This window comes from Hoplias malabaricus, chromosome 2 (assembly GCF_029633855.1).
Source record: "Hoplias malabaricus isolate fHopMal1 chromosome 2, fHopMal1.hap1, whole genome shotgun sequence".
In the NCBI taxonomy this organism is placed as follows: domain Eukaryota; kingdom Metazoa; phylum Chordata; class Actinopteri; order Characiformes; family Erythrinidae; genus Hoplias; species Hoplias malabaricus.
In genome coordinates this window covers 81361675-81375818 of record NC_089801.1, presented here as the reverse complement: position 1 = coordinate 81375818, position 14144 = coordinate 81361675, and the positions used below count along the sequence as shown (strand labels likewise).

The following is a 14144-nucleotide window of genomic DNA, read 5'->3' as shown; positions in this document are numbered from 1 at the left end:
AATGGTGAAAGTACGCGTAATTAAGATTCTGATCTGCCTGATCAGTTGCACTGCTGCAAATTGGATTTGGATCTGATTTCCGTTCCACAGAAGAAAGTAGTCCAAGTCTAAACTGATTTGGAAGAACCACTGGATTTTGGCCACTTTTTCCAAGACAACTGTCAGTAAACAAAGTTAGAACAAGAACATCACTGTTGTGTTTTTTTAGACTTTAAACCCATCATATAACAGCAAGAAAATGAAATGATCCACTTTGTTCAAGGCTATATTAGTCCACCACAGAGAATTAGATTTCAGTGCTGAAGCCAGTGCTGCAGCTTTCATTACGAAGCCTAACTGATGATTTATGGTTGGGCTGTCCTGAAGGAGAACAACCTTAGCACAAGGTGATTCAGCCTCTGATCCATCAAAAAAAAAAACCCAGACAAGTGTTTCCAGGCTCGGGTGTAATCGCCGTTCTGGAGAGGACAGTGAAAGAAAGCATGAGGGGAAAGGAGGGGATCTAAAATCGATGGCACAGGAGAAGATTGCTAACCATGGATTCCTGAGGAGTGCTCTCATCCATCATGAGGTGGTTACCATCATAGCAGGCCCTCCGCGCATCATCACTCCCCGCTGAGACAACAAACACAGCGCTCATGGAGCGTGCCATCTACCAAGGGGTGGTGATAGAGTACTCCTACGAGGGTTCATTTTGGGATTGTGAGTGTTTGTTGAGTGATAGGACAATGGTTTTTCGACTCTTAGGTCGAGGCCTAAAAGATGGGTCAGTAGCAGATGCTGAGTGGGTCTTGGGGGTTCGTCCGCTCTTTAATATCTACACGGTACCAGCCAAATGTTTGGGCACGCCAACTGAGGGAGGGTTTCCTTTGTTTTGGGCCATTTTCCATATTTTGTGAATGTACAACACCAGTCAAATGTTTGGACACATATGCTCCTTCAATTATTTTTCCTTTGTATTATTTTTTTTTATTAATATCATTTTCCACATTGTAAATGAATGTGAAAGGCATTAAAACTATGAAGGAACAAATATGGAGTTATTTAGGAAACAAAACCAGGATAGGTTTTATACTTTAGACTCTTCACAGTAGCCCCCTTTTGCTTTGGAACAGTTTTCAGTGAACAGGTGTGGCCTCATCGAGAGTTAATTTGTAGAACTGCTCCCATCTGAATGTGTCTGAGACTGTAACTGGGGTTGTGCAGAGGTAGGGGCTGGTACACAGCTCTATACAGTGACTAGCTCTACTTCACCAATCACTAATGAGGAGTATATATACTGTATATGTACATGGAGAGATTTACAGAAATCTGGACACTATTCCTTTGGCCTGAATGGGATCTATTTTCAGCACTGCAGGCCCATCATTGCTATGTTTTACTGAACACTTTTGCTTCTGTAGATGGACAGTCAGTAAGTCCATCTTAAAGCCGTTTTAGCTTCTCTTTCAGACCTATACTTTTGGCGAATTGTAGGCCCTACCTCAATAACTAAAAAAAAATAAAATAAACAAATAAAGAAACAAATAAAATACCCTACACCGTAACCTGATGTACACATTTCCAAAAAGTGTAACTACAGTGATTGGTCTTAAAAAAAAAGGTGCTACAAAGTGCTCTTTAAGAGATGCCATTTAATACCCATTTAAACATATTAACAGCAATGGTTCTTTATGGAACTATAAGTGGTTCTTCTATGCCATCGCGTGTAGATCAAGTTGAACTGAGGACGTCTAGAAACATAAACTCCTCTTCCCCACAGAGACAGATGACGATAACTTCATGGTGACACATTTCCTTAGACAGTGGGATCCTGACACTGCATGTAAACTATGCTTTGTTCCAATTATCACACTACGTCCTACATAGTACACCTCAAAGATGAAAATACTAACCCTACTACATTGTGTATTGCATAGGGTTAGGGAAGATATTTGTGATTCAGCCCTAGTGTTTTGGCGATGTAACTGCAGAACCATGCAGACACACCAGTACACAAGTGTAAATGTTAGCACCACATAGGGCACTTGCGCTGGCAACAGCATAGACTCAATTTTAGGTCAACCCTGGAACCTATATCAGCCTTTATAGCTATGCCATATGTGCTGAGAAGCTATTTTAGGCTGCTGTTTTGTCATAGCCAAGTATGCTTTAGGAGCCTCCTCTGAAACAAGAAGACCACAAACCAGAGCTGATATATCACCAGAGGAAATCACAAAAGCTTCTGACCATTTAGAAACAAAGACTCGCTTTGAGATCCCACAAACCGCAGCGTGCGGCGGTGAGGGTTCGGCGAATCAAAACACAAAGCTTACGTGCTGTTTACAAACAAAGAATGAAAGACAAATGTGGGCTTTTATGCCTAAGCGCTTGATAATCTCTGGGATAGACCTCCCTACCTGAATGTACTCCTTGTTACTGTCCTCTGCGGGCGTCCAGGCGTTGTCCTCATTGTTGAAGCGAGCGAGTCGAGGCTGCCAGCGTCCGTCGTAGAAAGAGGAAGAGGCTGTGATCTGCTCATCAGAAATCTTCCCTGATTCCATGCCAAAAGCAGTGCTGCAGTGGAAGGCTGAGAGAGACGGGGAACACAAGGACAGTGCGTTATGTCCTAGGAACTTTCTTAGCTTCCAGAGGAAAGTCAGGAAACATGATCTGGATTCAGGGTATATTCCTATTGATCTGTTCCTCTTGGAAATTTAGAGTAATGTAACAGGGCTGCTGGCAGAGAAATAAACATGGAAAAATAGAGATACAGAGTTCTGACTTAACAGTGATGACGAGAAGTGTCAAATTCTACAGTGAAAAACTGTAAACCGAAGACAGTAAAAAAATTAACTAAAATATTTGAATACAGAAAGTAGTAACATTGAAACAGTGTTGTTGGGGGATTATTGTTATTTTATTAATATTATTTTTTTTTTGTATTTGTGTGTGTGTGTGTTGTTTGCTGTTCCCCATCAGCTTTTGTTTGAATGCTGAAGTGTGGCACCCCCTGAATCTCATCACATACCAAACCCAGTGTATATCTATTTTTTTTATTGTTATATTATGTACTACACAATAGTTATTGAATAAAACATTTACGGTTGCCAAAATATCTTATACCTTACAGCCATATTTTTAACCACAGTATTTTGCAATAATTTTTACACATTTTTTTTACAGTGTTTTCAAGGAGTAGATGGTGTTACCACTGAATTATAGGTTTCAATGTAAACGACAATGTAAAAGAATAAGACAGAGGGAAGGAGAGGAAGTTATGCTTTCAGACCTAGTGGAGGTAAAGACTGGAGACAGGGAATGAGATGTAGATAAAGCCAGACCGACAGATAAGGGCTTGTAAATGATGGATAGATGAAGAGATAGACAGGACAGACCTGCTCAGATTACCTCCCCTAGTGGCGCTAATCAGGCCATTCAGTGCTAAACAATACACATCTCTGAGAACAAATGTCCTGTACTTACAGTCACTAACTTCTTTGTGGGTCATGTTGTAGCGGGCAGAGAAGCCATCTTTGGCCACAGCCATGTCAGTGTGGAAGGACAAGGACAGGAGCCCGGTTGAGGACACAATTTCTGGGGGGATCTTGGTACCACAGTATCGTCCAATCAGAGGAGACACTGTGGGAAGAAATAAAGAGAAACTTAATGAAAAACTTGGTTCAAGAACAATGCTTCTTAACAAAAAATAGGCATCAGGGAGCCCTAGATATTTTCAAATTAGGCTGCATCCCTTGCCTTCTGGGATCTGGGTTGTTGAGCCAAAGCTGTGACTGTGTAGGATGCCTAGCAAGGTCTATTCACAGTTCTTAAATCTGGCAGTGAGTACACTGATTGATTGAAAAAAACTGATATGTTGGAAGTATCCCAAGCTTATTCTTCTGAATTCTACCAAATTACCTTGTACAGGTCTCAGAAGAAACCTCCTAAAATCTTAGTCCCTAAGTAGTGCTGGCAAAATTAAACATGAACTATATATCAATGCACACAAATTTAATGTGTTAACTTGGCCATAATTTCTTCCCATATTTCACTCTATTTAGAAAGCCTTGTGACATAATAGGGGCTTTATTTAATGATGTAAATACATTGTCACTACTGTTGTGTTCAGAAGGTAGATTACATTTCATTCATTTTATTAAAACTCTTGCTTTATTGGCTACTTCAGTTAATTGATACATGTTTGATTCATGAGCTCCTGTGTAGCATTCATTTTTAGGACACTTTTGATTGGTAAATTAAGAGCTTCAAATTCAAAAGTCATCAAAACTACACTGAGATATTAAACTGAAGTAAAAACAAATGGTTTCCTCTGGCCGTCATTGTTTTCATCAGTGGACACTACTATTATAAATATAATTCCATTGTGTTTATCTTATATTAATTCTTAAAATTTCCATGATTGAAATCCATTATTAGAAGCTTCAGTTTTAATAATTGACAATGCAATTAATCCCAAATAAATACCGCAACTTATACGATTAATTATTTAATTATATAAATATTAAAATATTTTTTTGTTTGTTTGTTTTTATTTACTGACTTCCCTATTCCTAAGCTTTGATTCTTGGCTTGTCAGGGGAAACATACAGAGGTTCAGTGCTCGGAAAAATCATTCAAGACTTTAAAGACTTCAGGATTAAGGTAGTCTACTTTATTTACAGTCAGACAAGTTACCATCCACATGAAAGCCTGACGGATCAAAGATTTAAAAAGGAGGTTAGTACAGAAACAGATGACTTATCGATTTGGACATAACATCTGACGGTACTGGCCCACAGTGAGTTCATAAACCACTGCACAGCAAGAACAGTGGAACAGTGTTCCCAGTCCTGATCAAATAGACCTGAGTCCTGAGTGGAATGAAGCTAATACAGAATAGAAAACATCATGTACAAGGTCGACTGACCTGTGTGTTTTACCTTCATTGGCATTGCCTCTATCTTAGGGTAATTAGACTATAATTAGCTGCCTGTATCACTGAAGCTAACTAGTGAGTCCAGCTGCTAACTGTTTACTTCACTGTTTACAGGAGGTATTGATTACATGAGGAATTCAATCAATAACCACTGATAGTTGGGTTAGTCCCGTTTCCTAGCCAACGGAGATGATGTAATTGTGCTAGAATTCAGTAAAGACCATTTATAGCCTGATTTTCTGTCAATGCAACAGTAGTGATTCCTACAGATTTAACATTAGCTAGAAGAAAAATGCTAGTTGGCTAGGTTGGCTAAATATGCAACCTCTCAATGTATTTGCAATCAAGCTTGCAATGAGAAAAATTAATATTAGCAAGCTAGATGCAGAAAACTACTTGAAAGTATTAGCATGTACAACTCACAGGAGAAAGGTGTATAGGTTATAAGGCGTATAGCTTGTAATAATGTAGTAATTATCACATTGTGTGTATGTATTTTGATAACATCAATACTTGTATATTTATTGGACCCATTAATACTGTAATCAGTCTATAACAGTGGTCACATCTCTGCTGGTTAAAGTGTGGTTGCATATGTTATTAACAAATTATAAATGTGCAATTACACAGTTATTACCATTAATGTTGATATCTAATGTAAGGGTTATTCTAGTGAATCTAGAACAGTTGGAAAGCCCTGTTCTTGACAGGAGTTGAACATTCCCGACACCAGTGAAAAGCTGCTGAGACATAGTGTGATCCCCTGTCTTTAGTCCAACCCACTGCCAAGGATTACGGGAGCTTTTCTGTGACTTCTCTCACAAGTTCTGTCTGTGAGAGCCTCTGATTTATAGCCACCTCTACCTCACAGGCTTATGCTTGTTTGTTTGTTTGTTTGTTTGTTTGTTTGTTTGTTTGGCATTATGGGAGGTCAGGTAAAGGCTCAAAGAAATCTGAAATGAAGGAAAATGTCAGGGACTTTTCACAAAGGTTAGAAGGTACACATACATTTAAATAAATATATAAACAAATCAATATATAAATGAGACATATGTGGACTTTTTTAAAAGTACATAAATAAGCAAAATGCTGATTTGATTCTTGGAGAGATTACACTTGGTGGTGGAGCATTGCTGTAAGAATTTGGTTGCACTCTGCCATGTCATCTGGTGTTGAATGATGTATTACGGAACACCAGTGCATTTCCTGCTCATCCCAGGGGTAATGGATGGAGATCTTTCAGCACCTGGAATGTTATAAACACCCCTAGCTCATTCTTGGCATTGGGCATGGGGACCTTGGTCTCAGTGGTGGCTTCATCAGCAAAGGGAGAACATGAAGTTGCTGTAATTGGGGTGTCAACATCTGGACATATAAATACATTTCAGCCATTGAAATAATGCACTTTGAATGCAAACCATCCCTTTGAACTCCCACCACAGACATCTGTGGAAATCCAATCAAAGGTCTCAGATATTTCCTAACTGCTCAGACACCCACTCACTTGCCTCGACTGACACCGGTTTTTGACGTAAACATCAACCCGCCCCCCTCCCCTTATCAGCTGCCTTCCACAGGAGAGATAAAACAATCTCTCCCTTTCTCATCCCAAAAAGGAAGGAAGCGCCTCCCCAGATAAGGACCATCTGAAGAGAGGAGCGAGAGAAAGGGCATGAAAGAGGGACGGCGACAGACGAGGAGGTGGGGAAAGCAGGAAATAAGTTACGGAGGAAGCCTCTGGCCTTTACGGAGGTGTCAGCTCGCATCCTCGAGATGGAGGAAGAGCTCAATGGCTCGCTGGCATTCGGCAGACCTCAAGTTAAAAGGAGCACTTCACACCCACTCAGAAGGATGAGGACGATTTACTACACATGAGAGGAGACAGCAAATTCAGCCAGATATGCTGGGGAAAACAGCTCAGTTTTTAAAGCAAGAACTTGCTAGTCCTCAAAAGATCTGGTTTATATTTCAAGGAGTGTGTCTCCCTCATGGTGTTAGCCATGTTTCAAATACTGGAGGATGTAAGAATTACCAATTCCCTGGAATCGCACAGATCGCAAGCACATTCCATGTTGTCCATGTGGATTTGGGCCACCACTGATAAAGATATATCTGTGGTAGCAGTGGCAAACTTGCCTAGGGTCATAATGGGCAAGAATTGACCTCTGTCAATATGTGTGACAAGTGGAGCATAACAACTGGGAAGATGGTCTTGATAGACACCAGAAATAAACTGCTATCAATGCTCTCTTTAAAATTTGAGCTTTTTTAACCTACTGCTAACATTAAACTAGCCCCCTACATGATTGGAGGAGAATGCAAACTGCCCAGATCTGTTATGCCAGGTAATGCAAGTCCACAGGCTCGACACTAAGCAAAGGAGGTATATTTCATTTTCTGTAACTGCTTCATCTTGTCCATTGTTAAGAGTGTTCCTTGAATTGTTGGGCGCAAGGCAGACTAACACAACACCAAACTAGTGCCCCCTAGATGTCTAGCACCACTATCCCACCCAATGGATGTACAGCTTCAAACCATCCAAGATAATATCCTTTGTACTTATACAAATAGTATATACGAATACGAATAGGTTTTTACATCTGTTCATGTATTTCTTAAAACAACAAACATTTCATGGACATTCTCTGGCCAAACCAAGCAGGAACACCTTAATCCCCCATGAAAAATGACCTTCTTTGTTCAAGACCATCTGGCCCAACCAATCCATCATCACCTTTAGAGCGTTAGTTATCTAGAATGGTTCTGTAACTCACCCTGGGGCAGGCCGTCCCACACTTCCAGCCAATCGTATTTACAGTCTCCCTCAGCCATCAGCAGAGGGTCATTCTCCAGGTCGAAGGTCTTGAAGGTGAGGGTGACCTCAGTCTGGGGAGGGGCGATAATGATGTAGGAGCAATCCAGGTTGTGGGGGTATTTGTCGGGAAAGTCAGGAGACTCAATTATCCCAGTGGGAGCGGTGAAATTCCGGAAACAGTGCTCAGAACCTGTACAAAAAAACCAGATTAAAAACAGATAAATAGTAACAATATTAATGCTATGTTTCCAGTAGAAAGGAAAGGGGACTAAAATGAACCAAGCAACAACTTCTCAGCAACAACCTGGAAACACTGCAACCACCTGGGACACCATACAACAACATGAAATGCTGTAACAACAAACCAGGAAAACCGTATTGAGATGATTGTACACATTTTCAAAGTTTGGCCACTTCCTGAGGCACCATGGCAACCACCTGGGGGAAATCTTAGCAACAATATAAAAGCCACTGAGCAACAACTTAGCAACCACATTAAATATACAATATTAACCACCATAGCAACCACCTGAAACACTTTAGAAACTACTAGAAATGTTCTAACTCAATGAAGCAAACACTAGGTTTATCTTGTGGAAGTTTCATGTTCTATTCCTATTACGTCTTGATTATTTTAATAAATCATATGAATAATTATCATTTTATTTAATCATGAGCCTTCTGGGAATTGTTTATAATCTACATTTCAGAAGCAATGTTTAGTATCATAGTGGTTATGTATTATGTAGATTCATATAATTCATAAAGTCAGTGCTTGCTTCCATTACTTCAGTCTGCAGCATATTTCTTTCCACCAGAACCTGAAACATATGCTGGTCTCCTGACCCATTCTGCCATATGTGAAAGTTTAAAAGCCTCATAACACGCCGTATACTAAACCCACACTCACAAACCTTCTTAAACATTTCAGAACTTTCTCAGCTAACATCTGGGGTGTAGTTTTCTCCACTGTTTTCCACATGTGTTTCGCCGGCGGCTCTGGGGAACCAGAAGAGTGGAGCCACCTTCGTGTTTCCCTGGATGTTTTTATCAAGTAAAGAGTATATTTTTATAGTAACGTTAACCCTAGGCTTTGCCCTAACCCTATCCTCCACACTTGACATCACCCTAACGTTAACTTTAATTTCAACACTAGACACAAAAAACAAAACCCTATTTTTTTGTTTGTTTCCTCTGGGTGTGTTTTTGTTGAAGCACATTTCTTTATTTTATTTTGGAAATGCTGCAAAAGTTGTGTACGGTTAATTTCTGCCTACACAGGCAACACCAGAGCTGGTTCATACACAGAGACACGGAACATCCCTTCCTTTTAAGAGCAAGTCAATGACATGTGGGCAACGGTCCAAAAACCAGACCTGATCCTATGGTGCTTGGCCCTGCAATGCCACCCGGTAGCTTTGCCTGATGAACTGATGAATGCAGAGCAGATAAGGGACAGGGGGAGAACCACTCAAGCTAGTGGGCATGAGAGAGAGAGAGCGAGAGAGAGACTTGCGTAATGAGAGAGAACGAGAGATCAAGAGGGAGAGATAAACAACAAAACAAACAAGTCGGAGTGGGAGGCGCTGGGAGCCCATGGCTCATTAGTTATGTAGATTTATGCATGCCGAGTTGCTCACCTTGAGCTTTGGCAGCTGCGCAAGCTGTGGGGAAAACTTCCCATGGTGCTTTGCTCTCTTGGTCATAGGGCCCTCTGAGCCCTCTGACGAAGGAGGGTCAGCTCTCTCTCTCTCTCTCTCTCTCTCTCTAAGGCCAAGTACATGAGATAGGCAGAGTAACCTGGTCACTGGTCACTGTATATGGCATACAGTGGCATAACACTACGTTAGAATATACACAAGAATAACTGAACTAGATTTGCACTCTCTCTGTCTCTCTCACACACACACACACAGTAGCATGAGCCCACTCTCTGCTTATTCTACATCATTTTCCATGTTCTCTTCTCTCACCCACAAACAGTGATATTAATAGCGCAGGGGAAGAGTGTGTGGAGGCAGGTAGCAGTAGCTCTATGGATCCCAATCCCTGCTGGAGGAGGGTAATAACAATCTTCCAGCTGCTAAACCTCAGCCAGAAAACCAGCACATGACTCACACAATCGCATACAAACACAGTGACTAAGGCCACTGCTGCCCACCCCCCACACCCCGAACCCATATACAGTAAGGGCAGGTGTAAAAGAAAATACACACAAGTCCCTGTTTTCCTACATTTTCAGAACTAACGTGGTGAAAACCTGCCCTGACGTTCTCAAATGAACGTAGCATGTGCAACATATAGGTTTTGTATTATTTCAAAGCTATTACATAGCTATTACCTAACTATTACAAAGCTATTACACATGAAGTGTGTTATTTTTACTTAGTAAAGCAATTTGAATTCAATATTATTGTTATTTTAATGCCATACAAGTGTACAATGAAACTTCACCATATGTGGCTTACTTATTAATAATAATGTAATTACGTGTATATTAAATGTGTGATATATTCTTATTACACGTAAATGGAATACAATACACATTTATTGTGTATTTGGTCACTGTGAGTGTGTGTGTTACTGGGTCATAGCCGTGCCTGGGTGTGATCCCTTCCAGAAGTGCACTGTCCTGTCAGAAACTTCTTCCATTTCCCCATTTCCCCTGCACCTCCCACTCATTGACCTTGTCATGCGTGCCGCCGTCATAAGACACCCCCCCCCCCCCCCCCCCAACACACACACACACACAGTCTCACATCCAGCAGGGGGGCTGTCTGCATGAGTGCCTCATAACCACTCGTTACTTCACGTTTGTGCACACGCTATAAACAGTTTCCTTTTCCTCCTTGGGCTTTCCTTCTTTGCCCTATCGCCATGAGTGATCATTTGGAGGCGGGGCCAGGGAGGTCTTTGTTACTGGGTAGGAATACATTATGTAAAGTTCTACCTTGCTATGTTTAAGTGATCAGAGGATGTAATCCACAAAGCAGGACTTGGCCAGATAACCTAAGCCCAAAGTCAAGTTTGTCCAATGTAAATACAGCTGACAATATTTGGCAATACTCAGCCTTGCGCTTGAGTGATCTGGTTGAGTTGGAAACCCTGCTTGATGGAACCACTCAGCCTTGGGCTGCCACTGATCAGGATAAATAACATATTGATAATCAGTTTAATAATCAATCTGTTGTTCAAGCTTTCACTGATTTAGTTCTGCATTGGGTTGTGTGGTGAAACTTTCCAAATTCCGGTTCTTGACTTTTGCCCTTGCCAATCCCATCATTCAAAGCTCTGGACAGGAAGCTAATTTATTGGAGAAAGGTTAACAACCCATTTAAGGCCTTTTTCCCCCAGGTTCCCTCAGGCTTAGGATGAATAGCTCAGGTGGTGGAAAACAGATTCTTATAAAGGTCATAAATACTGTGAAAATACTATTACAATGATACAATAATAATCATCAATAAAAAAAAAATTCCAACAAATTTAAGGAATGCAAGCTTTAGGTGTTTTGTAATTAAGGACATTGTGTAAGCTTTGGCTAACACAAGTATCACAAGCATTGTTTACCTGTTTCTATTGTTATTTATAATTTAAAAAGCAAGACTTTCTCCATCCAGCAAAGAACAGAGCCATCTTCTCAGCCCAGCGACTGCTTCAGCTCAGGCGTATGACGAATGGCCCAACGACCCGTCCTTAATTTAATCGACGGAGGCGAAGCGGACTGCTTATCTGATTCCGATGTCTGAGTTTACGAGGTTAATTGGACGTCATAAAAACAGTTAGCAGGGCGTGTGTCTTAATTTAGTCAAGACCAAGTAATAAAACTTCGGAGAGCTGCTCGCGACTTCTGCCGAGTGAAAATACAGCTCCGTCTGGAAAGGGTTTGCTCTAAGTGAGGGAGCGTCTGACCCAGAAGGGAACGTGACACATATCGCAGTAGAATATGGCACACTTCTCAAGTCCCTGGGGAATGAGAGTCTGCCTCCAAGTGAGCAACAAGATCTGGGGGGAAAAAAAAAATTGGCCAAAGATTTCCCACTCATCACAAATCTCTTAAGTCCTGTGGTTGGTTGTCAGATGTCTATTTGTTGAGTGTGGAATCGGATTTATGCCAAAGAAAATCAAACAAAACTTGGTAAATATTAAATCAAAATATGAATTTAGCCAAACAACTTTTAAAAAATAATAATTTCAGCAGCCATTTTAGATGACAAGTTTTTTTTCTAAATAAAAGTTTGAGTTCAAACAGCAAAAAAGTTATTTATTTATAAGTATGCCCCATATTTTGTTTTTTTGTTTTTTAAATTAGTCCCCCCTTTTGAATCATAGCTTAACTTTAAAAATAAATAAACAAATAAATGATACCAACTGATTTCACAAAGTAGCAGAATGCAGAAGTCGGCCATTTTAGATTAGGGCTGTTCTGAACTAATTCTGTTGCCTTTGTTTCTAAAAAGTTGCTCAGTTAAAACATTTAAGTGTGACAGTTATTTATAAAAAAAAACATTTATGTTTAAAATATTTAGTTTAAAAACATTGTGTCAAAGCATTATCCATTTAAAAGACATCATAATGAATAGTGACAATTGGGTACAAGTTAAAAAGTCTTTTTAGACTTTATAAGTACGCTTACAAAGCATTATTACCAAGTTATATAGTGTAACAACTACATTTATAAAGGCTTATAAATAACAATAATTATTAATAATAATAATTATAAATAATAATTATTTTTTTGGATCATTTTCAAATTCCTGAAACAGCTAAACACATTGGAAATTATTTAAATAATTAGCCTTGATGCTAACTGTCTAAGTATATATTTGCATTATTAGCCTAATTATTAGTTCCAATGCTACTCCAGGGTACAATCTATTATTGCTTTCACACTGCTGTTGGACCGGGGAAAGGGGAATTTCCAAAAGGAAGGAGAGGTGGGCAGATGAAGAATGTGGTGGGTCTTAACAGTTGTTTCGGGGGTGGGAGTTGTTTGAGCGAAGGACAGAGAGATACAGTGAGAGAGAGAGAGAGAGAGAGAGAGAGAGTGAGTGATGCAGAGAGACTCCAGGCTGTTTTTAAAGTAGCAGTAAATTCCATCGGGCATCCAGGATGGCCTCCAGACTTCTGCCCCGCAGGTGGGGAGGTGGGGCCAAAGCCGCCCAGGGCGACAGAGACCTCTGGCCCTAATTGGCCCTTCCTGTTTTCCCTATGAGTCTACTCAGAAAGGCGCCTTAGCGGGAAGTCTTCCGTCGCTAACCGTGGCAACAGCATCACACCCATGTGACCTTGTGAGTGCTTATGTGTGCGGTTGGGGGTTAAAATCTGCCGTGACTGAACTGGGGCAGAAAAAGGGGGGCATTAAGGGAGGGCAGCAATCTCTGCTGATTCTGAGAGGCATGGGTTTATTTGATTCCCCAGTGGAAGACAGAGGTTTTGAAGGCAAGGCTTGAGAAAATGAGGTGTCACAAATAAACACAATGTTGGAACATTGCTGTAAATATTTGATACTTATGTGGGATGGTTCTGGTTGGTCCCTAGCCAGATCCAAGGCTAGGGGCTACATACTCCCCCACCCTCAGCCTTTGCACTCCTCACTACTTGTTTGGCATTACACAGGAGCTGAGAACTTACTTAAGGCCCTTGTCCAAGATCATCTCTCAAACCCAAAATCTAAGACTTGCAACGGGCATTAATGAAAAATACAAAAACTTACCAATGCTATCAAAATGAATCAAGCCTGAATAAAATCCAGAGTCCATCTAAATGTCAAGGACTACAGGTCATCTGTGGTCAAACCTTCCAGACACCTGCACTTGCAAGATTTGGTCAAGAAGATCCATTGATTTTCAGTATAGGAAAACTGAGGGGTAATTTACCATAGTGACCATAGTGGTGAGTTCATGGGCAGTAAAAGACGAGCAACATCCCTTGTAAAACCTCTTTTTGACTCCTAACCAGGTAAGAACAAGGAATCCAACTACTGAGCCAATGGTTGCAATCAAATATTGGTTCTCGCTGATGTCCATAGGGACTGTCCAAGCCACAATATCCAGCTGTGTCCTCAAGCCAATGCTGACCACTGAAAGGAAGTCAAATAATTGAGCAGCTAAGAGTCAAGTGTCCAGAAACTGTGGAGAATTAAACATCCGTCATGGCAGTCTCCAGCTCCTTATATAACATCCCGCTCAACCCATCCAAACGGGATGAATATAGAGAGCCAGGAGGATTACTCATCCCCCCCTGGGGGTCAGTGAGTGTGCTGGTCCAGCTGGGATATGGTGGAGAGTGTTGATTTCCTGCCGGTCAGTGAGATCTAGTGAGGATTTGATGTTCTCGCTCCCAGGGACGTACAGAAGAGGCACACCTCCTCGAGCAGTGTTTACAAGAGATTCCAATCTCCGTCCAAGACGC

The 14144-nt window shown here is 40.9% G+C and overlaps 1 protein-coding gene across 1 annotated transcript in view; it reads right to left on the bottom strand.

The window, feature by feature from the left end:
• The window catches only part of nrp2a (neuropilin 2a), a 78507-nt gene that overhangs the window by 38148 nt on the left and 26215 nt on the right, over window positions 1-14144 (bottom strand). Inside the window, exons 4-6 of the mRNA XM_066661729.1 lie at window positions 7693-7923; window positions 3466-3621; window positions 2400-2569 (exon numbers count right to left, since the gene is read on the bottom strand). Coding sequence (XP_066517826.1) covers window positions 2400-2569; window positions 3466-3621; window positions 7693-7923 — 557 coding nt within the window. The remainder of the gene's footprint in view (window positions 1-2399; window positions 2570-3465; window positions 3622-7692; window positions 7924-14144) is intronic.